Below are 22,658 nucleotides of genomic sequence, written 5' to 3' on the forward strand. Positions count from 1 at the left end.
TGTAATAACCCCTTCTACCATTACGGGACAGGAAGCTGTAATTACACTTTGCCACCACTAGAAGCTAACCGTGTGAAAGCAAATACCAAAGAGGAAGAAAAGCTTGCACAAACGCTGCACCCTCTTCAATTAGCTGATCTTAGGGTGCCCGGAGTAGGACCCATGCCAACACCCCATTGGACTAATGAATGTCCTCTTTTGTTGATCTTGTTCTTTCACTGAATCTTGCCTGTATCCTGTGGAAAGATCTAGTGATGAAAAATATGTAACCTTTCCAAGGCTGTCAAACTTTCCTCACCTGTGGGCAAAGGGCTTGCATCTCTTTAGGTGACATTTTCTTTGAACACAGAACCAAAGTTCTCCAGATTATTATTTTTTTTTTCTTTCCCACTTTCTCCTTGTTAGTACAGTTGGAAATACCCAAGAACTGGGGCTCTTTTTATTAACACAACATGTTTACATAGTTAATACGGTTTAAAAAAGGCATAAGTACAATCAAGGGATAGTTGGGGATGTGAACTTTAGAAAAGGGGAGTGAGGCTCAGATTTCTACTCATTTGCATAAGCATTAATGTTATTTTCTTTTAAGAATTCAAAAGGAAAAAAAAAAAAAAAGTCCACTCTTCTGTGTTCCTGTTGTGACCATGTCCTCAGGTAGACCGTTCCACAGATTTACAGTTCTTACAGTAAGCTTTGACGCCTCTGCGTATAAACTTTTTTTTTCTCCAAAAGGAGGCAGTGCCCTCTTGTCTTTTGAGGGAATTTTACATGGAACAGTTTTTCACCATATATTGAGGGCCCATTTGTATAGGTTAATCATGTCCTCCCTTAGATGTCTCTTCCCAAGACTAAATAAATGTAATTCTTTTAAGCTTTCTCATAACTAGAACCCCCCCCCCCCATCCCAGTCTCCCTTTGTTATTCGCCCTATGACATATGATGCAGGTAGATTAGTCCCCAGATGCATAACTTTACATTTATCCACATTGAACCTCATTTGCCAAGTTTATGTCTAAACAGTGTCCAAGTCAGCCTGTAGTTTATGGACATCTTCTATAGACTGCACAGTACTATATAGCTTGGTGTCCTCTGCAAAAATAGAAACCAATGCTATTAATTCCATCCTTGGTAAGTAGTGGGTTAGTGGCGCCGCAATCTGCGATTTCCCAGATTGCACCGCAATCTGCCAGGTATAAAAGAGGAATGTGGCGGGGAAGGGGACGTCTCATTCCTCATTTTTTACGCCGGTTTTACGCATAGAAAATGGTCTAAATGTAAGATAGCTAGGAGCCTCTTCTTAATTCAACGATCCACCTCCAGTGCAGGGGCTTTATAACCGCCTCCGGACCGCCTAACGCAGGATCGCGTTCCGGAGGCGGCAGCTCCAGGCAGAGTCACGCATATACGCGTCATCTCGCGAGACGCAAGATTTCCTGTGAACGCGCGCACGACAGGCGCGCACGTTCACAGGAACTGCAGGTAAGCGAGTGGATCTACAGCCTGCCAGCGGCGATCGTTCGCTGGCAGGCTGTAGATGCGATTTTTTTTAACCCCTAACAGGTATATTAGACGCTGTTTGATAACAGCGTCTATATACGTGCTACCTGGTCCTCTGTGGTCCCCTTTGCTTAGATCGACCACCAGAGGACACAGGCAGCTCTGTAATTAGCACCACACTACACTCACCCCCCCCTGTCACTTATTAACCCCTGATCACCCTATATAGACTCCTGATCACCCCCCTGTCATTGATCACCCCCTGTCATTGATCACCCCCCTGTAAGGCTCCATTCAGACGTCCGTATGTGCGTTTTACGGATCCACGGATACATGGATCGGATCCACAAAACACATACGGACGTCTGAATGGAGCCTTACAGGGGGGCGATCAATGACGGGGGTGATCACCCCATATAGACTCCCTGATCACCCCCCTGTCATTGATCACCCCCCTGTAAGGCTCCATTCAGACGTCCGTATGTGTTTTTTTCGGATCCGCAAAACACATACGGACGTCTGAATGGAGCCTTACAGGGGGGTGATCACCCCCTGTCATTGATCACCCCCTTGTAAGGCTGGCTCCATTCAGAGTCCGTATGTGTTTTGGCGGATCCATGGATCGTATCCGCAAAACACATACGGACGTCTGAATGGAGCCTTACAGGGGGGTGATCAATGACAGGGGGGTGATCACCCCATATAGACTCCCTGATCACCCCCTGTGATTGATAACCCCCCTGTAGGCGCCATTCAGACGTCCGTTTGTGTTTTGCGGATCCGATCCGTGGATCCGCAAAACACATACGGACCTCTGAATGGAGCCTTACAGGGGGTGATCACCCCATATAGACTCCCTGATCACCCCCCTGTCATTGATCACCACCCTGTCATTGATCACCCCCCCCGTAAGGTTCCATTCAGACATTTTTTTGGCACAAGTTAGTGGAAATAGATTTTTTTTGCTTTTTGTTTTTTTGTTTTTTCTTACAAAAGTCTCATATTCCACTAACTTGTGACAAAAAAATAAAATCTTACATGAACTCCCCATACCCCTCACGGAATCCAAATGCGTAAATTTTTTTAGACATTTATATTCCAGACTTCTTCTCACTCTTTAGGGCCCCTAAAATGCCAGGGCAGTATAAATACCCCACATGTGACCCCATTTCGGAAAGAAGACACCCCAAGGTATTCCGTGAGGGGCATGGCGAGTTCCTAAAATTTTTAATTTTTTGTCACAAGTTAGCGGAAAATGATATATATTTTTTTTCTTACAAGTCTCATATTCCACTAACTTGTGGACAAAAAATAAAAACTTCCATGAACTCACTATTGCCCATCACGAAATACCTTGGGGTGTCTTCTTTCCAAAATAGGGTCACTTGTGGGGTAGTTATACTGCCCTGGCATTTTAGGGCCCTAATGTGTGAGAAGTAGTTTGAAATCAAAATGTGTAAAAAATGCCCTGTGAAATCCTAAAGGTGCTCTTTGGAATGTGGGGCCCCTTTGCCCACCTAGGCTGCAAAAAAGTGCCACACATCTGTATCGCCGTACTCAGGAGAAGTTGTGGAATGTGTTTTGGGGTGTCTTTTTACATATATGCCCATGCTGGGTGAGAGAAATATCTCGGCAAAAGACAACTTTTCCCATTTTTTTATACAAAGTTGGCATTTGACCAAGATATTTATCTCACCCAGCATGGGTATATGTAAAATGACACCCCAAAACATATTCCCTAACTTCTCCTGGAGTACGGCGATACCAGATGTGTGACACTTTTTTGCAGCCTAGGTGGGCAAAGGGGCCCACATTCAAAGAGCACCTTTAGGATTTCACAGGGCATTTTTTACACATTTTGATTTCAAACTAACTCTCACACATTAGGGCCCCTAAAATGCCAGGTCAGTATAACTACCCCACAAGTGACCCCATTTTGGAAAGAAGACACTCCAAGGTATTTCGTGATGGGTATAGTGAGTTCATGGAAATTTTTATTTTTTGTCACAAGTTAGTGGAATATGAGACTTTGTAAGAAAAATAAAATAAAATCATAATTTTCCGCTAACTTGTGGCAAAAAATAAAAAGTTCTATAAACTCACTATGCCCATCAGCGAATACCTTAGGGTGTCTACTTTCCGAAATGGGGTTATTTGTGAGGTTTTTCTACTGTCTGGGCATTGTAGAACCTCAGGAAACATGACAGGTGCTCAGAAGTCAGAGCTGCTTCAAAAAGCGGAAATTCATATTTTTGTACCATAGTTTGTAAATGCTATGACTTTTACCCAAACATTTTTTTTTATCAAAGACCTGTAGAACAATAAATTTAGAGAAAAATTTTATATAGATGTCGTTTTTTTAAAAAAAATTTACAACTGAAAGTGAAAAATGTCATTTTTTTGTTGCAAAAATTTCGTTAAATTTCGGATTAATAACAAAAAAAGTTAAAATGTCAGCAGCAATGAAATACCACCAAATGAAAGCTCTATTAGTGAGAAGAAAAGGAGGTAAAATTCATTTGGTGGTAAGGTTGCATGACCAATGCAATAAACGGTGAAAGTAGTGTAGTGCAGAAGTGTAAAAAGTGGTCTGGTCATTAAGGGAGTTTAAGCTAGGGGAGCTGAGGTGGTTAAGAACGGCATATAAAACCTTGTTCTAAATAAATGACCTCTTCCCCCATAGACCTTATTTTACCTATGAGGGACAGTATCAAATGCCTTTGCAAAATGCAAGAACACTACATCCAAAGCCTTTGTCCAGGCTTCTACTCAAATCCTAATAAAAACTGTTTGTTTAGGCCTCTTTCAAAACGAACTATATGGATTGGCTCCAGATGCGTTCAGGCTGTGTTCAGTGAAACTCGCACCATTTTGCAAGCAAGTTCAGTCAATTTTGTCTGCGATTGCATTCTGTTTTTTTCTGCGTGGGTGCAATGGTTTACAAACAACATCTCTTAGCAACCATCGGAGAAAAACGCATTGCATCCGGATGCAATGCGTTTTTCACTTTAGCCCTATTCAATTCTATGGGGCCAGGGCAACGCAGAACTGATGCGTGAAAAAAAAACGCTCATGTACACAGACCCATTGAAATGAATGGGTCAGGATTCAGTGCGGGTGCTATGCATTCACATCACGCTTTGCACCTGCGCAGAAAACTTGCTCGTGTGAAAGGGGCCCATAGAAGTGAATGGGGCTTTAGTTAAAAACGCATTGCATCCGAAAGCAAGTGCGGATGCGTTGTGTTTTTCACTGATGGTTGCTAAGAGATGTTGTTTGTAAACCAATTTTTATCACATGCGTAAAAAAGCATCAAAACGCATTGGCACCTGCGCTGAAAAAAACTGAACGCAATCGCAAACAAAACTGACTGAACTTGCTTACAAAATGGTGCGAGTTTCACTGAAGGCATCCGGACCTAATCCATTATGTTCTGTATACGGAACCATTCATTTCAATGGATCCACAAAAAACGGACTTCCGTTTCCGTATTTTAGTTCAATCATAGAACATGTCCTTTTCATTGTCCGCATAACGGAAAAGCATAGTACTGTTCTATTAGGGGCCGGATGGTTCCGTTCCGCAAAAAACGGAATGTACACGGATGTCATCCGTATTTTTTGCGGACTGCAAAATACTGAAAAAGCCATACGGTCGTGTGAAGGAGGCCTTAGTCTGACAACTTCAGCCTTGGTAAACTCATGCTGGTTATCACTTATGAGATTAACAGCCATCTAACATTTGTTTAATGTTTCCCTTCACCTTTTAATAAAGAGCAACTGGTATGTTCCTATATCATTATATGGGGCTGTTTCCAGGTTTAATTTTATGTTCAATTTCACTGGAAAATCCAGTTCTCTGCATTTTTGCAAAAGCTTTTTCTTAATGTTGAATTATAACTTTAAGCCTTTGCTGCTGACCCCAAGAGTGGTCCATGTCCTCCAACTGAAGGCTAACTTGAACCCCATTGGTATGCCAGTGTGGTTTATATTCCAATTATCTGTACCAGTTTATCATTTCCTTCTTTAGGTTGTTGTTTATGTTGACCTGTAAAGGATCAATACATACACTAATGCTAACAAATAATTTTGGGTAACTATAGAATTGCCAAAATTCACAATTGTACTAAAACATTACCTCTTGTTTACCTTAGACAGATTCCAGCAAATTAACAATTGGGCTCTACTAATATCACTGTCCCATTTTTTGTTTTAATGTAACTCCCTCGGGTGATAAATGTACATCTCATAGGTCATTTATCAAACTGAACTGGCTTAGTTATCCATAGCAAACCAGAATCCACCTTTCATTTTCCAAAGGATTGTCCAAAATTAAAGGTGGAATCTGGTTTGCTATGGGCAACTAAGCCAGTTCAACTTTACACCAGTTTGATAAATAACCCCATTAGTTGGAATATTAGTAAGACCCTGCACTAGTAACCGGGGCCCTAGTGTTTAAAGGGGTTATCCGAGCCTGGAAATCTCCTCCCCCCCCCCCCACGCCCCAATATGCCCGAGCCCCTCACACTGATTCTACTTACCTGGCTCCCCACTCCTAGTCGCAGAATAGCCACTGCTTCTCCCTTAGCGATGCTAAGAAAGCTTGTCCCTTCAACGCCTGGCATTGGCTGCCCCCCTCCTGAATGGAACAGGCTCAACATTTATCTAACTTTACCCAGTTTTTTTGGTCCATGACCTGAGGAGCTTCCAGGCAAGCCAATCCAGTACCATGACTTCACTTTACCATACTGCTGATTTGGTCTGAGAGAATCTTCTCTGCTCTGCTACCAGCTACATTGAGGGGGGGTACCATGTCCATAAGTGAAAAAGAAACTATCTGGTACAGAAACAAAACAGAGGCAAATAGAGTAAGGTAAAGCTAATACCATGCATTGGAAAAGTTGCTTTTGATGTATCAATACAAAGGGGGCATCGCCCATCACCAATTCTTTGGGGGCTAATGTCCATCTGCCCACAGCATGCCTCTCTGCTATGGAGTATCCTGGTTTATCAAGGTTGTGTCCTGCCGTATTTCCTCTGGAACCATTTTTTAGCTAGATGGTCCTACTTCCTCCGCATTTCCTGAAATATTTTTCACATCCCTCTAAAAACATCTCAATCCAGTCTTTAATTCCTTAGAGACCCATCGTCTCGGATATGCAGTTTTACACGCTTACAGTACTATTATCATGGGGGCTTGAGGTTATTCTAACTAGTAATGTCTGAAAATCACTTTAATCTTCTTCCAGCCGTATCGAAATGTTCAAGTCAAGGAGGCTAGTGTTTTAGGCTAGGGCTATACGGCGACAAAAAGTGTACAACTGTACAAAAGGGTATAACTGCACTGCAACATGTGCTGCGAAACATTTTTTGTAATGGTCAAGAGTGTTGCACTGCGACATGCCACTGCAACGCAACAGTAGCACAAAAATCCAACTTGAATGGATTTTTTGCGCCTCGTCACAGTGCATCACCATTGACTATCATTACAAAAAATGTGAGTCAAGGTTTCCCTACCCATCCCCGAGTCTTATTAAATCCCCTGCAGGCTCATTCGGTCAAGCTGCTGGAGGCATCGGGCGGGCAGGAAAAACTTGCCTCGACAGAAGAAGATTTTTCGCACATTACTAGTTAGAACACTGTTTGCAAGTTCTAATTCCAGATCTCCATAGTCACCTAAGTAAGGTACTGTGGACAATTTAACTTGCATATCCAAGATGTCCGTTCCTTTAAACCCCAGAGCTTAATGATAGATTGACTTTATCATATCTGTCATCATCAGCTCTGTATTGGAAGAAAAGTTGTCAGTTGCTGCGAAAGTTTCCATGGCAAATCTGTCCCATTACTTTCGGTCCCTTAACAAGTGGGGAGGCACATATGCAAACTGTTTAATTCCTACAACCGTTCCACCTGATTTGGATGTAATACCCTCAAATTACCGTAAAGCTGACAGTCTACAGTTAAAGCACCTTTTGTTTGTTTCATTTCAAATCCATTGTGGTGGTGTATAGAGCCAAAAATGTTAGAATTGGGTGTTGATGTCCCAATATTTATGTACCTGAGTGTAACTAATTTCTACTTTCAAATGTTCTTTTGATTGAACTCTGTTTTGCTCTTATGTGGCTGTTTTTGTGACAGGCCCGGAATTACATCCAGTCGTTGCCATACATGCCAAAGATGAATTTTGAAGATGTTTTTTTAGGAGCCAACCCTCAAGGTTGTGAAGATGTTAGATTAAATTATTACAAGGGTCATATTTCTACTGTCAGTAACTCAAAGGGTATTCTGGTTGTTGTAACCACAGGATAGGGGATCAATAAGCAGATCGGTCGAACCTACCACTGATCCCCTACGATCACGAAATGGGGGACCCTGTATCCCCTTGCAGCCACACTGGCTCGTGGCTGCTCCATTCATTCCTAATGGAGTTCCGACTATCTCAGGAATTCCATAACCATGATGGCAGCTATGTTCATTTCAGGGGGCTCCAGATGTTACAGGGCCCCCGTTCTCCTGATTGATGGGGATCCTAGCGGTAGGTTCCACTGATCTGATATCCCCTATCCTGTGAATAGGAAATAATTTTTAACAACTTGAATACCACTTTAACATCAGCTTTTTTTGACGGCTTCTAGCGTTAACTCAACACATTTCCTTCCCACACTTTCTTTTCAGCTGTAGACCTACTTTGAGAAAATGCTTGTTCTGGATACAGACAAGAGGATTACTGCAACAGAAGCTTAGCCCACCCCTATTTGCCCAGTAATCATGACCCAGATGATGAACCTGTAGCTGACCCTTATGACCAAAGCTTTGAGAGCCGTGAGCTTGATATGGACGAATGGAAAAGTAAGTGCTTTGGTGGCATGAATTTATAGCTATAACAATGACTGGTTCCTGTTCTCTGCATTTTGCATGTTCGTCAATAAATGTAAAATTTCAACATGCTCTATCGAATGTACAGACCAGTAGACCCTCCGTGTACTATAATATATTGTCTGTGCAAGCTACATAGATGTGCACAAAACCCTTTCTGTTGCACCAGTACATCTATTTGTGAACATTGCATATTATATCTCTGAAATGAGGGGAATAAGGCTAATTGATATTTTATCTTGCATAATCCTAAAAACCTCTATTAGGCCCCCTGCAACACGGCCGTTTTTTTTTTACCGTTTACTGGCCGTTTTTTGCGTTCCGTATACGGTACCATTCATTTCCAATGGTTCCGCAAAAAAAAAACGGAATGTACTCCGTATGCATTCCATTTCGTATTTCCGTTTTTCCGTTCCGTTTAACATAGAACATGTCCTATTATTGCCCGCAAATCACGGTCCCGTGGCTCCATTCAAGTCAATGGGTCCGCAAAAAAACGGAACACATACGGAAATGCATCCGTATGTCTTCCGTTTCCGTTCCGTTTTTTGATGAACCATCTATTGAAAATGTTATGCCCAGCCCAATTTTATCTATGTAATTACTGTATACTGTATATGCCATACGGAAAAACGGAAACAAAAAACGTACAACGATCCGTGAAAAACGGGCCGCAAAACACTGAAAAAGCCATACGTCGTGGGCAATAGGCCTTAATATCCTATTTTTTGTGCAATTTATTTTAAAACGTAAAATTTGTACTTTACTTTAACTTTTTTTTTTTTTTACTAATTGCTAAGGCTAGTTTCACATCTTGGCAAACAGGAATCGGCCAGACACAAACCGCAGCATGCGGTTAAGGCCTCATGCACACGACCGTTGTGTGCATCCGTGGCCGTTGTGCCGTTTTCCGTTTTTTTTCGCGACCCATTGACTTTCAATGGGTCCGTGGAAAAAACGGAACATGCACCGTTTGGCAGGCCGCATCCGTGAGCCGTGTTTCCTGGCCGTGAAAAAAATATGACCTGTCCTATTTTTTTCACGGCCAACGGTTTCACGGACCCATTCAAGTCAATGGGTCCGTGAAAGAACACTGATGGCACACAAGATTGGCATCCGTGTCCGTGATCCGTGGCCGTAGGTTAGTTTTTATACAGACGGATCCGAAGATCCGTCTGCATAAAACTTTTTCAAAGCTGAGTTTTCACTTCGTGAAAACTCAGAACCGACAGTATATTCTACACAGAAGCGGTCCCATGTGATGGGGACGCTTCTAGTTTAGAATACACTACAAACTGTGTACAAGACTGCCCCCTGCTGCCTGGCAGCACCCGATCTCTTACAGGGGGCCGTGATCAGCACAATTAACCCCTTCAGGTGCGGCACCTGAAGGGGTTAATTGTGCTGATCACGGCCCCTGTAAGAGATCAGGGCTGCCAGGCAGCAGGGGGCAGACCCTCCCCAGTTTGAATATCATTGGTGGCCAGTGCGGAGCCCCCCCCACTCCCTCCCTCTATTGTAATATTCGTTGGTGGCACAGTGTGCGCCCCCCCCCCCTCCCTCCCGCTATTGTAATAATCGTTGGTGGCACAGTGTGCGCCCCCATCGGCCCCCCCTCCCTCTATAGCATTAACAACATTGGTGGCCAGTGTGCGTCCTCTCCATCTCTCCCCCCCCCCATCATTGGTGGCAGCGGAGTTCCGATCGGAGTCCCAGTTTATTAATCGCTGGGGCTCCGATCGGTAACCATGGCAACCTGACGCTACTACAGTCCTGGTTGCCATGGTTACTTAGCAATAGTACAATAGTAGAAGATTCATACTTACCTGCTGCTGCGATGTTCGTGTCCGGCCGGGAGCTCCACCACTGGTAAGTGACAGCCTCAGGTCTGTGCGGCGCATTGCTAAATGAACTGTCACTTACCAGTAGGAGGAGACTCCCGGCCGGACACGAACATCGGAGCTCCCAGGTAAGTATGAATCTTTTACTATTGTACTATTTGCTAGTAACCCGCTGCCACCAATGATCGGGGGGGGGGGGGGGGGGATGGGGAGGCCGCACACTGGCCACCAATGTTGTTAATGCTATAGAGGGAGGGGGGCCGATGGGGGGCGCACACTGTGCCACCAACGATTTATTACAATAGAGGGGGGAAGGGGGGGGCGCACACTGTGCCACCAACGAATTATTATAATAGGGGGAGGAAGGGGGGGGGGGCGCACACTGTGCAACCAACGATTTATTACAATAGAGGGAGGAAGGGGGGGCGGGGGGGCGCACACTGTGCCACCAACGATTTATACAATAGAGGGAGGAAGGGGGGGGGGGGCCGCACTGGCCACCAATGATATTCAAACTGGGGAGGGGTGGGGGGGGGTCTGCCCCCTGCTGCCTGGCAGCCCTGATCTCTTACAGGGGGATATGATAGTACATTAACCCCTTCAGGTGCGGCACTTGAGGGGTTAATTGTGCTGATCACGGCCCCCTGTAAGAGATCAGATGCAGCTAGGCACAGGGGGCAGTCATGTTACACAGTTTTGTAGTATATTCTAACTAGAAGCGTCCCCATCACCATGGGAACGCCTCGGTGTTAGAATATACTGTCGGAAATGAGGTTTCACGATCTAACTCATATCCGACAGTATATTCTAACATAGAGGCGTTCCCATGGTGATGGGGACGCTTCAAGTTAAAATATACCATCGGATTGGAGAAAACTCCCATCCATATGGTATATTAACTACTGACTTTACATTGAAAGTCAATGGGGACGGATCCGTTTGAAATGGCACCATATTTGTGTCAACGTCAAACGGATCCGTCCCCATTGACTTGCATTGTAATTCAGGACCGGATCCGTTTGGCTCCGCACGGCCAGGCGGACACCAAAACGACTTTTTTTTCATGTCCGTGGATCCTCCAAAAATCAAGGAAGACCCACGGACGAAAAAACGGTCACGGATCACGGGAAAACGGAACCCCGTTTTGCGGACACGCAAAAAAGATACGGTCGTGTGCATGAGGCCTAAATTGGTCAGTTGTCAGATAAACACAGGCATCCTCAAACTGCGGCCCTCCAGCTGTTGCAAAACTACAACTCCCAGCATGCCCAAACAGCCTACAGATATCAGCCTACAGCAAGGCATTGTGGAAGTTGTAGTTCTACAACAGCTGGAGGGCCGCAGTTTGAGGATGCCTGGATAAACAGATTGTAGAAAAACCTCAGCAAGCGGCTATCTTCTGTGGAAGAATCTGAGAACATTGCACAGTTCTCATTGAAATTATTTGACTGTCGACAGAATGCTGTGTGTGCAAAAGTAAAAATGATCTTTTGCAGATGCTCTCTGCTCAGGGTCTTGGGCTCATTCACATAACAATGAAAAACATCAGTTTTCAGAACCAAATAGTCTATGAGCTATTTATGTGGCCTTTCCTTTTAAATGGGTGTGACTAGCCTGCATAAAAAAATCCTTTTTTTACGACCATGAGGCCCCATTGAAATCAATGGGGCAGTTATAACGGCCATTTAGACAGGAGTGTCACCTGTCTAACTGCTATAAAATGGGGTACACTTTAATAAATTAAAGGTCCCTTCAACGGTTGATATAAAAAATTTACCACATCCACTTGAACACGAGGGGAGACTTGCTTCGCACTGGAGGCGGCAGGAACCGATGCTCCCATTGTCGTGACGTCACACCGTTGGAAACTTCAGCTTCTGGTGCCTCCAGTGTGGAGCAAGCTTTCCTCCGTGTGCAAGTGGATAAGGGGAGTATTTTTTATTTACTTTTTTTTTTGGATATTTTTTTGGGATTTTTTAGGGATCTGTTGGCGCTGTTGGGTGTGTGGGGGTATTATATACACTGGGGGCACTGTGTAGCTATATACACTGCTCAAAAAAGTAAAGGGGACACAAAAATAACACATCCTAGATCTGAATTAATTAAATATTCTTCTGAAATACTTTGTTCTTTACATAGTTGAATGTGCTGACAACAAAATCACACAAAAATTAAAAAATGGAAATCAAATTTTTCAACCCATGGAGGTCTGGATTTGGAGTCACACTCAAAATTAAAGTGGAAAAACACACTACAGGCTGATCCAACTTTGATGTAATGTCCTTAAAACAAGTCAAAATGAGGCTCAGTAGTGTGTGTGGCCTCCACGTGCCTGTATGACCTCCCTACAACGCCTGTGCATGCTCCTGATGAGGTGGCGGACGGTCTCCTGAGGGATCTCCTCCCAGACCTGGACTAAAGCATCTGCCAACTCCTGGACAGTCTGTGGTGCAACGTGACGTTGGTGGATAGAGCGAGACATGATGTCCCAGATGTGCTCAATTGGATTCAGGTCTGGGGAATGGGCGGGCCAGTCCATAGCATCAATGCCTTCGTCTTGCAGGAACTGCTGACACACTCCAGCCACATGAGGTCTAGCATTGTGTTGCATTAGGAGGAACCCAGGGCCAACCGCACCAGCATATGGTCTCACAAGGGGTCTGAGGATCTCATCTCGGTACCTAATGGCAGTCAGGCTACCTCTGGCGAGCACATGGAGGGCTGTGCGGCCCTCCAAAGAAATGCCACCCCACACCATTACTGACCCAATGCCAAACCGGTCATGCTGGAGGATGTTGCAGGCAGCAGAACGTTCTCCACGGCGTCTCCAGACTCTGTCACGTCTGTCACGTGCTCAGTGTGAACCTGCTTTCATCTGTGAAGAGCACAGGGCACCAGTGGCGAATTTGCCAATCTTGGTGTTCTCTGGCAAATGCCAAACGTCCTGCACGGTGTCGGGCTGTAGACACAACCCCCACTTGTGGACGTCGGGCCCTCATATCACCCTCATGGAGTCTGTTTCTGACCGTTTGAGCAGACACATGCACATTTGTGGCCTGCAGGAGGTCATTTTGCAGGGCTCTGGCAGTGCTCCTCCTGTTCCTCCTTGCACAAAGGCGGAGGTAGCGGTCCTGCTGCTGGGTTGTTGCCCTCCTCCATGTCTCCTGATGTACTGGCCTGTCTCCTGGTAGCGCCTCCATGCTCTGGACACTACGCTGACAGACACAGCATACCTTCTTGCCACAGCTCGCATTGATGTGCCATCCTGGATAAGCTGCACTACCTGAGCCACTTGTGTGGGTTGTAGACTCCGTCTCATGCTACCACTAGAGTGAAAGCACCGCCAGCATTCAAAAGTGACCAAAACATCAGCCAGGAAGCATAGGAACTCAGAACTGGTCTGTGGTCACCACCTGCAGAACCACTTCTTTATTGGGGGTGTCTTTCTAATTGCCTATAATTTCCACCTGTTGTCTATCCCATTTGCACAACAGCATGTGAAATTGATTGTCACTCAGTGTTGCTTCCTAAGTGGACAGTTTGATTTCACAGAAGTGTGATTGACTTGGAGTTACATTTTGTTGTTTAAGTGTTCCCTTTATTTTTTTGAGCAGTGTGTGTGTGTGTAGAGATATATAGATATATATATATATATATATATATATATATATATATATATATATATACAGTACAGACCAAAAGTTTGGACACACCTCATTCAAAGAGTTTTCTTTATTTTTCATGACTATGAAGGCATCAAAACTATGAATTAACACATGTGGAATTATATACATAACAAACAAGTGTGAAACAACTGAAAATATGTCATATTCTAGGTTCTTCAAAGTAGCCACCTTTTGCTTTGATTACTGCTTTGCACACTCTTGGCATTCTCTTGATGAGCTTCAAGAGGTAGTCCCCTGAAATGGTCTTCCAACAGTCTTGAAGGAGTTCCCAGAGATGCTTAGCACTTGTTGGCCCTTTTTGCCTTCACTCTGCGGTCCAGCTCACCCCAAACCATCTCGATTGGGTTCAGGTCCGGTCACTGTGGAGGCCAGGTCATCTGGCGCAGCACCCCATCACTCTCCTTCATGGTCAAATAGCCCTTACTTTCAAAGTTTTCCCAATTTTCCGGCTGACTGACTGACCTTCCTTTCTTAAAGTAACGATGGCCACTCGTTTTTCTTTACTTATTTGCTTTTTTCTTGCCATAATACAAATTCTAACAGTCTATTCAGTAGGACTATCAGCTGTGTATCCACCTGACTTCTCCTCAACGCCACTGATGGTCCCAACCCCATTTATAAGGCAAGAAATCCCACTTATTAAACCTGACAGGGCACACCTGTGAAGTGAAAACCATTTCAGGGGACTACCTCTTGAAGCTCATCAAGAGAATGCCAAGAGTGTGCAAAGCAGTAATCAAAGCAAAAGGTGGCTACTTTGAAGAACCTAGAATATGACATATTTTCAGTTGTTTCACACTTGTTTGTTATGTATATAATTCCACATGTGTTAATTCATAGTTTTGATGCCTTCAGTGTGAATCTACAATTTTCATAGTCATGAAAATAAAGAAAACTCTTTGAATGAGAAGGTGTGTCCAAACTTTTGGTCTGTACTGTATATTATGTATGTCATGGGAGGTAGGCTTGAGCAAATATAGCAGTCCAAACCTGATTCTGTGAAAACTTTGCTCTGTACTGCAATAGAATGTATTGGCTCCGCTGAGGCCTGTGACGTTACAGTTCAGTTCCGCGCATAATTTACTGTGTTAGAATCCAAACTCGTGTTTTTGCCTCAGTTCAGCTTCGGATTTTGAAACAGTATTTTATGTGCAGAACCGAACTGTAACAAGACTTCACAGGAATGAGACTAAGCAAGTCTTGCGTTAGTCTACTTTCACACTCGCGTTTTTGCTTTCCATTTGTGAGATCCGTTCAGGGCTCTCACAAGCGGTCAAAACCGGATCAGTTTGCATTCTGAATGGAAAAGGATCTGCTCAGAATGCATCAGTTTGCATCAGTTCAGTCTCCATTCTGCTTTGGAGACTGACACCAAAACTCTGCTTGCAGCATTTTCTTGTCCGTCTGAAACTGAGCCAGACGGATCCGTCCTGGCACACAATGTAAGTCAATGGGGACGGATCCGTTTTCACTGGCACAATAGAAAACGGATCCGTCCTCCATTGACTTTCAATGGTGTTCAAGACGGATCTGTCTTGTCTATGTTAAAGATGATTCAAACGGATCCATTCTGAACGGATGCAGACGATTGCATTATCTGAACGGATCCGTCCATGACGGATCCGCACAAAACACGAGTGTGAAAGTAGCCTTCCATAGGAGTCAGGAAATAATTCTACCCTCTGAATTTTTTTTTCAAAGAATCTCTTCCTAATGATCTGTCAAACACAGATGGCATCAATGATTTTCATGGACCCATAGATTATAATGGGCGTGATAGATCCGTGAACACGGACAAAATAGAGCATGCATCCATGCTAGAAAAAACGGACCCACAGACCGTGCTAAAACACTGATGTGTGAATACACACATTAAAATGAATGGGGACGTGTTCTGTCCGTGGAGAACGCGTACAGCACATGTCTGTGGAACACTGATGTGTGAATGAGGCTTTGCCTATATAAAATACACCTGTCCACACAATCACACTCCAACCTCTGCACAATGGCCAAGACGAAAGAGCTGTCTAAGGACACCAGGGACAAAATTGTAGACATGCACAAGACTAGGATGGGCAAGCAGCTGGATGAGAAGGCAACAACTGTTGGCGCAATTATTAGAAAATGGAAGAAACACAAGATGACTGTCAATCTTCTTTGGTCTGGGGCTCCATGCAAGATCTTGTCTTGTCTTGTGAAGTAATGATGTTTCAGGAATCAAAGATTACCGTTAATAAAACACGTCGCCGTCATGGATTAAATCTTACAGGGCACACAAGGTCCGCCTGCTCATGCCAGCACATGTCCAGACCTGTCTGAAGTTCGCCAATGACCATCTGGATGATCCAGATGTCACGACCATGGTAATGGCCGTGACTCCTGAACCGAATGCAGTTGCCTGTGGTCTGGGGTTGTTGTCAATCACAGGTGAGGGCTGAAGTATGTTGCCTCACCTGTGGTTGCCGCTGGCAACATTAGGTATGTGGCAGTAGAGCAGCTGGAGCTGGTTGCTAGGCTGCTCGCTGTCATTGCATGCGGTTGCACCTGGCAACCTGTCTATTAGGTGTGCCTTGTGTTTGTTTGTTGTGCACAAGGTTTTTGTATGGGTGCACGTCCCCTTTAAGGGGCTGTCTTCCCTTCTCTAGTGTGGGAAGGGTTAATTCTCTTCCTAGTGTGTGTGCACTGGGTGTGTCTGTGTGGGTGTGGCTACATGGGCTATTTAGCCTCAGTTGAGAGCAGATGTCGGAGGGGTACTCCAGCCTTGTTTGTAAGCTGGAGGCACCCTCCTGGTCCCTTATACCATCTGCCAGTGAGGGCCACCCTTGTGGTCATAAATGTTTTTATGTGATGTTAAGTTGATGTGGCTTTCCTTTCATGTTTAATGCAGCTATGGATCTGGGTTCCTGTGTGTGTATGTGTGTTTGCTGTGTCCGTTTATGTATGGTCTGGACATCAGCTTGTGAGCACGGGATCCAGTCAGCAAGGCTGTGGCAGGTAGGTTTGAACTAGAGTTGTTCTCCTGCCATATCCATAGGTCTGTTTATGTACTCCATCTCCTTGCAGCTTGGCCACTTTAGACTCCTGTTTCTCCGCGTCCAGGGATCTGCGGAGGGTAAGTAGGGATCCGAGGTTTCTGAGCATGAGCCCTCCTACCATCAAGGTCGGCTCATGCAGCTAGGAGTCAGGGTCAGATTAGGGATGCGCTAGGAGGTGACCTGTTCCCTAATTCTGTGGTCCTGGCCAAGTTGCGACCTACCATCTCCTGGCATCGCACGGCTGAGGGTTTCCCCCATCCTCAGCCGTGACACCAGAGGAGGCTTGGGACAAGGTCATGTGGTCAGATGAGACCAAAATATAACTTTTTGGTATCAACTCCACTTACCCTGTTTACAGGTAGAAGAAGGATGAGTACAACCCCAAGAACACCACCCCAACCATGGAGCATGGGGGTGGAATCATCATACTTTGGGGGTCCTTTTCTGCAAAGAGACAGGACGACTGCACCGTATTGAAGGGAGGATGGATGGGGGCCATGTATCGTGAGATTTTGACTAACAGCCTCCTTCCCTCAGTAAGAGCATTGAAGATTGGCTGTGGCTGGGTCTTCCAGAATGACAATGACCAGAAACGCACAACCAGGCAACTAAGGAGTGGCTCTGTAAGAAGCATTTTAAGATCCTGTAGTTGCCTACCCAGTCTTCAAACCTGAACCCAACCTAAAATCTTTGGAGGGAGCTGAAACTCAATGTAGCCCAGATCTAGAGAAGATCTGTATAGAGGATTGGGCTAAAATACCTGCTGCAGTGTGTGCAAACTTGGTCTAGAACTACAGGAATCGTCTAAACTCTTTAATTGCAAACAAAGGTTTCTTACCAAATATTAAGTCCAGTTTTTCTGTTGCATCAAATACCGCAAGTCGTCCCGCAAAAATCAAGAAAATCAAGCCCTCGCATATCTCTATACACTGCGTGCAGAATTATTAGGCAAATGAGTATTTTGACCACATCATGCTCTTTATGCATGTTGTCTTACTCCAAGCTGTATAGGCTCGAAAGCCTACTACCAATTAAGCATATTAGGTGATGTGCATCTCTGTAATGAGAAGGGGTGTGGTCTAATGACATCAACACCCTATATTAGGTGTGCATAATTATTAGGCAACTTCCTTTCCTTTGGCAAAATGGGTCAAAAGAAGGACTTGACAGGCTCAGAAAAGTCAAAAATAGTGAGATATCTTGCAGAGGGATGCAGCACTCCTAAAATTGCAAAGCTTCTGAAGCGTGATCATCGAACAATCAAGCGTTTCATTCAAAATAGTCAACAGGGTCGCAAGAAGCGTGTGGAAAAACCAAGGCGCAAAATAACTGCCCATGAACTGAGAAAAGTCAAGCGTGCAGCTGCCAAGATGCCACTTGCCACCAGTTTGGCCATATTTCAGAGCTGCAACATCACTGGAGTGCCCAAAAGCACAAGGTGTGCAATACTCAGAGACATGGCCAAGGTAAGAAAGGCTGAAAGACGACCACCACTGAACAAGACACACAAGCTGAAACGTCAAGACTGGGCCAAGAAATATCTCAAGACTGATTTTTCTAAGGTTTTATGGACTGATGAAATGAGAGTGAATCTTGATGGGCCAGATGGATGGGCCCGTGGCTGGATTGGTAAAGGGCAGAGAGCTCCAGTCCGACTCAGACGCCAGCAAGGTGGAGGTGGAGTACTGGTTTGGGCTGGTATCATCAAAGATGAGCTTGTGGGGCCTTTTCAGGTTGAGGATGGAGTCAAGCTCAACTCCCAGTCCTACTGCCAGTTTCTGGAAGACACCTTCTTCAAGCAGTGGTACAGGAAGAAGTCTGCATCCTTCAAGAAAAACATGATTTTCATGCAGGACAATGCTCCATCACACGCGTCCAAGTACTCCACAGCGTGGCTGGCAAGAAAGGGTATAAAAGAAGAAAATCTAATGACATGGCCTCCTTGTTCACCTGATCTGAACCCCATTGAGAACCTGTGGTCCATCATCAAATGTGAGATTTACAAGGAGGGAAAACAGTACACCTCTCTGAACAGTGTCTGGGAGGCTGTGGTTGCTGCTGCACGCAATGTTGATGGTGAACAGATCAAAACACTGACAGAATCCATGGATGGCAGGCTTTTAAGTGTCCTTGCAAAGAAAGGTGGCTATATTGGTCACTGTTTTGTTTTTGAATGTCAGAAATGTATATTTGTGAATGTTGAGATGTTATATTGGTTTCACTGGTAAAAATAAATAATTGAAATGGGTATATATTTGTTTTTTGTTAAGTTGCCTAATAATTATGCACAGTAATAGTCACCTGCACACACAGATATCCCCCTAAAATAGCTAAAACTAAAAACAAACTAAAAACTACTTCCAAAAATATTCAGCTTTGATATTAATGAGTTTTTTGGGTTCATTGAGAACATGGTTGTTGTTCAATAATAAAATTAATCCTCAAAAATACAACTTGCCTAATAATTCTGCACTCCCTGTAGAATGAAAAATAAAAAAGTTATGGGTCTTGGAATGTGGCAATGCAAACTTTAAGGGTTTGTATTGTGTAAAAAAAACTGTATATATTTGGTATTGCTGTAATAGTACTGACCCACACAGTAAAGTTATCATTTCATTTATGTTGAAGAATGTAACTTGTCCCACAAAAAACAGCACTTGTACAGCTACATCGATGGAAAAAATAAAAAAGTTATAGCTCTCGGAAGGCAATGATGAAAAAAAATAAAAATCATTTGATCAAGATCCAAAACAAGCTGGTTACTAAAAGGCTAATGGATACCGTTACAAGCTGTCTCTGGCCACCTGATCTCTACTGTCTACTAATCATCAGGCAGGGGTGTCTGATTATGGCATTGGGGGGCTGCTGAGTTTTTAGAAAGTAAAACGTTGTTTTAATACATTTTTTCTTATTAGAGTACTCGATTAATCGTTGGATTAATTGGTAGAATACTTGATTGCAAAAATAATAGCTGCAGCCCTAGATGCACCGCCATTCTGCTCTGACTAGTGTAGGGACAAGATGCCTGTCCCGTGTGCTCCGGGCAGAGTATAACTCTGAAAGCCGCTGTGCCCGGCTCCCGGCGTCCTCCTCCCTGAGCGCTGCGGTCCCGCCGCTGTGCCCCCGAGCCCGTCTCTGCGACCTGGATTGGCCTGTGTGTGTGTGTGTCTGTCCGCTGCGCATGCGCACTTCTATAATCGGCACAGACACCAGCCCTGAGCACGTACACAGGGCTTTTATTAGTATAGATAGCTTGTACCATTGACTCCCTCAAACACAATCTATAATAATAAAAGCCCTGTGTGCATGCTCCGTGTCCATGTGCGGTGCACCGACCAATCGGCAAATGGCTCTCCACACGCAGCCTGCACCTCTCACACCAGCGCGACGCCCACACCAATCATCACACGGCAAAGTCTCAGCTATCCTTTCCTCTAAAATGAAATGGAACATGGTCAAGATCATATATTCAGATAAAAATAAATATCCTATTTTCATGTCCTCTTAGCCTCCAGAGGCATTTTTCTCTGAATAATCCCCCTGTCTGCCCGGCATCACCCCCCCACCCACTGATACCCCTTCCCTTTAAGCAACCTCACCATGCTCGAGATGACATCATCCCTTAAATTTCATCCCGCCTCTCCTGGCCTCTGATTGGCTCATTGGCACTCCCTACACACCTCTCCAGCGATTGGTCCAGGTCTGTCATTGAAACCCCGTAGCCACGCTTCTATAGGTGTTTGAGGCAGCGTCTGGTCTCTATGGAGGCGGTAATTAATTGGCTGCGTCAGCTGTCTGTCAAATCTCAGAGGGTGGTGCCTGGGTGCCAGGGAGGTGCTGCTGCTGGGCTGGTAATTTTCTGTGCACCCCGTTGTTGGAGCGATGTGGGAGGAGCGGGGTGTCAGCTGGAAGACACCGGTTTTCCTTCCCTTGTCGCCGGCTAGCAGGGCACCTGCAGCTCTGACCAAGGTAGGGAACGGAGAGGAAGACAGGAGCCCATCTTGTGTGACAGTCAGCGCCATGCAGCCGCCCCAGCACTGAGCCGGACCACGGAACCGCCCCCAGCTGCCACTCTTCTCCTCACAGAGCCCACGGGGAATGGAAGTTTCTGGGCTGTGAGTGCCATGGCAGAGGGGCCAGAAGGGGTTTGTGGGCGGTGCAGCGCGCTGTGTCCTGATTGGTCGCCCCCTGCGCATGCCCAGTGTAAAAATCTGCACACACGCACGGGCACCACGTACACAGGGCTTTTATTATATAGGATATATATATATATATATATATATATATATATATATATATATATATAGAAAGAAACCAAAAACGAAGCTCAGCAGCACAAGACCAAAAACAGTGGGTGCAAGTCCTCTCAGCCGCAGGCTAAGACGGCTATGAATAAGTATAGTTTCCAAAGATGAGGCAGCACTCCAATAGACTTAAAAAGTGGATCCTTTATTCCCCTCTGTGCAACGTTTCAACCGTCTCAATGCGGTCTTTCTCAAGCATAACAAAATGGTGTCATCAAGGGGTATACAATACATTGCAAATAATAAATGTGACAATTATACAATCTTAAGACAATATAGCATAAACAGTACATTATATAGTGTAAAAAAAAAACACATGTTGTATAGCCAAGTGATCTATATTGCATAATATTTATCATAGTACAATACAGTGTACAAACACATTTGATCATTATAACAATCAAATAAGTTAATTGACCAATATCCAATTCATCAAAAAAGTGTAACATCACCTGTGCATATAAATAAGTGCATATAGTTTAAAAACAAACTCACACCGGATCGTATGGGTCGGCGCGCCAAACTTCCGCGTCCTCACCGTCAAAGTGCGCATGTCCAAAGTCCCTGCCACGTCACCAGAAAGACGCCCCAAGCCGAGGAGCCAGGCGTCATCACCATGGAAACGTGTAAACACATGACCAGAGCGATAGACTCGTGACTCCTCAGGAGGGCGCGCCGGGTAGAACCACGCCCACAAGGCCGGACCCGCGTCGCCAGGCAACAGTGAAACACTGCTCCCCCGGCACCAGCAGTCCCGCAATGTGCATCGCGGTCCACCCACAGGTCACATGACAGGTACAGGCACCTGGGCACAAAAACGGCAGAAGAGGGGGAAATAACAGACGAGAGGAGAGAAAAGGGACACTGGCATCGCAACAATGGGCTATGTGGGTAGAAGGACCAAAAAGGTCACTGTAATTTGTATATATATATAAACCAGAGTGAACGTGGCTTGCATAAAGTATATCAGCACTGGAAAGAATAACCTGTGCCATACTTCCATAATAGGACAACAGGCCGGGGACCAGAAGGTCCCGCCGTTGTCACGGCAGAAACCCCGGTCCATGGAGGGCAAGGGATCAGAGACATGTCCATGCCACAGGTCCCAAACCCAAACACCGACCCTTCAGTCCAAGATAAGATAAACAGACCACCACTCCAGGTAGACAACATGATTATAGTAAACCCACACATTACCTAGCAAAGCCAATATAGATGCGTCCAGGGATCTCTCCCATCATCATAATCCCAACATGGAGAAGCAGAAGAAGGCGCATACCGTCCACAAAAACCACCAGCGGAGCACCAATGATCTAAAGAAAGAAAAAGAGTAGAATATAAGCAATAAGACAGAGAACTATACATCTGTATGTAACAAATTGGTTATATATTAAATGACACCAATATAGAATTCACATAA

General features: G+C 44.8%; 1 protein-coding gene across 1 annotated transcript in view; it reads left to right on the top strand.

Annotated features, from left to right (window-relative positions):
• Window positions 1-22,658, top strand: part of LOC120995148 (mitogen-activated protein kinase 14-like) — a 386,582-nt gene that overhangs the window by 346,995 nt on the left and 16,929 nt on the right. Inside the window, 4 exon segments of the mRNA XM_040424160.1 lie at window positions 7,635-7,713; window positions 8,172-8,185; window positions 8,187-8,232; window positions 8,235-8,345. Coding sequence (XP_040280094.1) covers window positions 7,635-7,713; window positions 8,172-8,185; window positions 8,187-8,232; window positions 8,235-8,345 — 250 coding nt within the window.

Source organism: Bufo bufo, chromosome 3 (genome assembly GCF_905171765.1).
Source record: "Bufo bufo chromosome 3, aBufBuf1.1, whole genome shotgun sequence".
NCBI classification, from domain to species: Eukaryota; Metazoa; Chordata; class Amphibia; order Anura; family Bufonidae; genus Bufo; species Bufo bufo.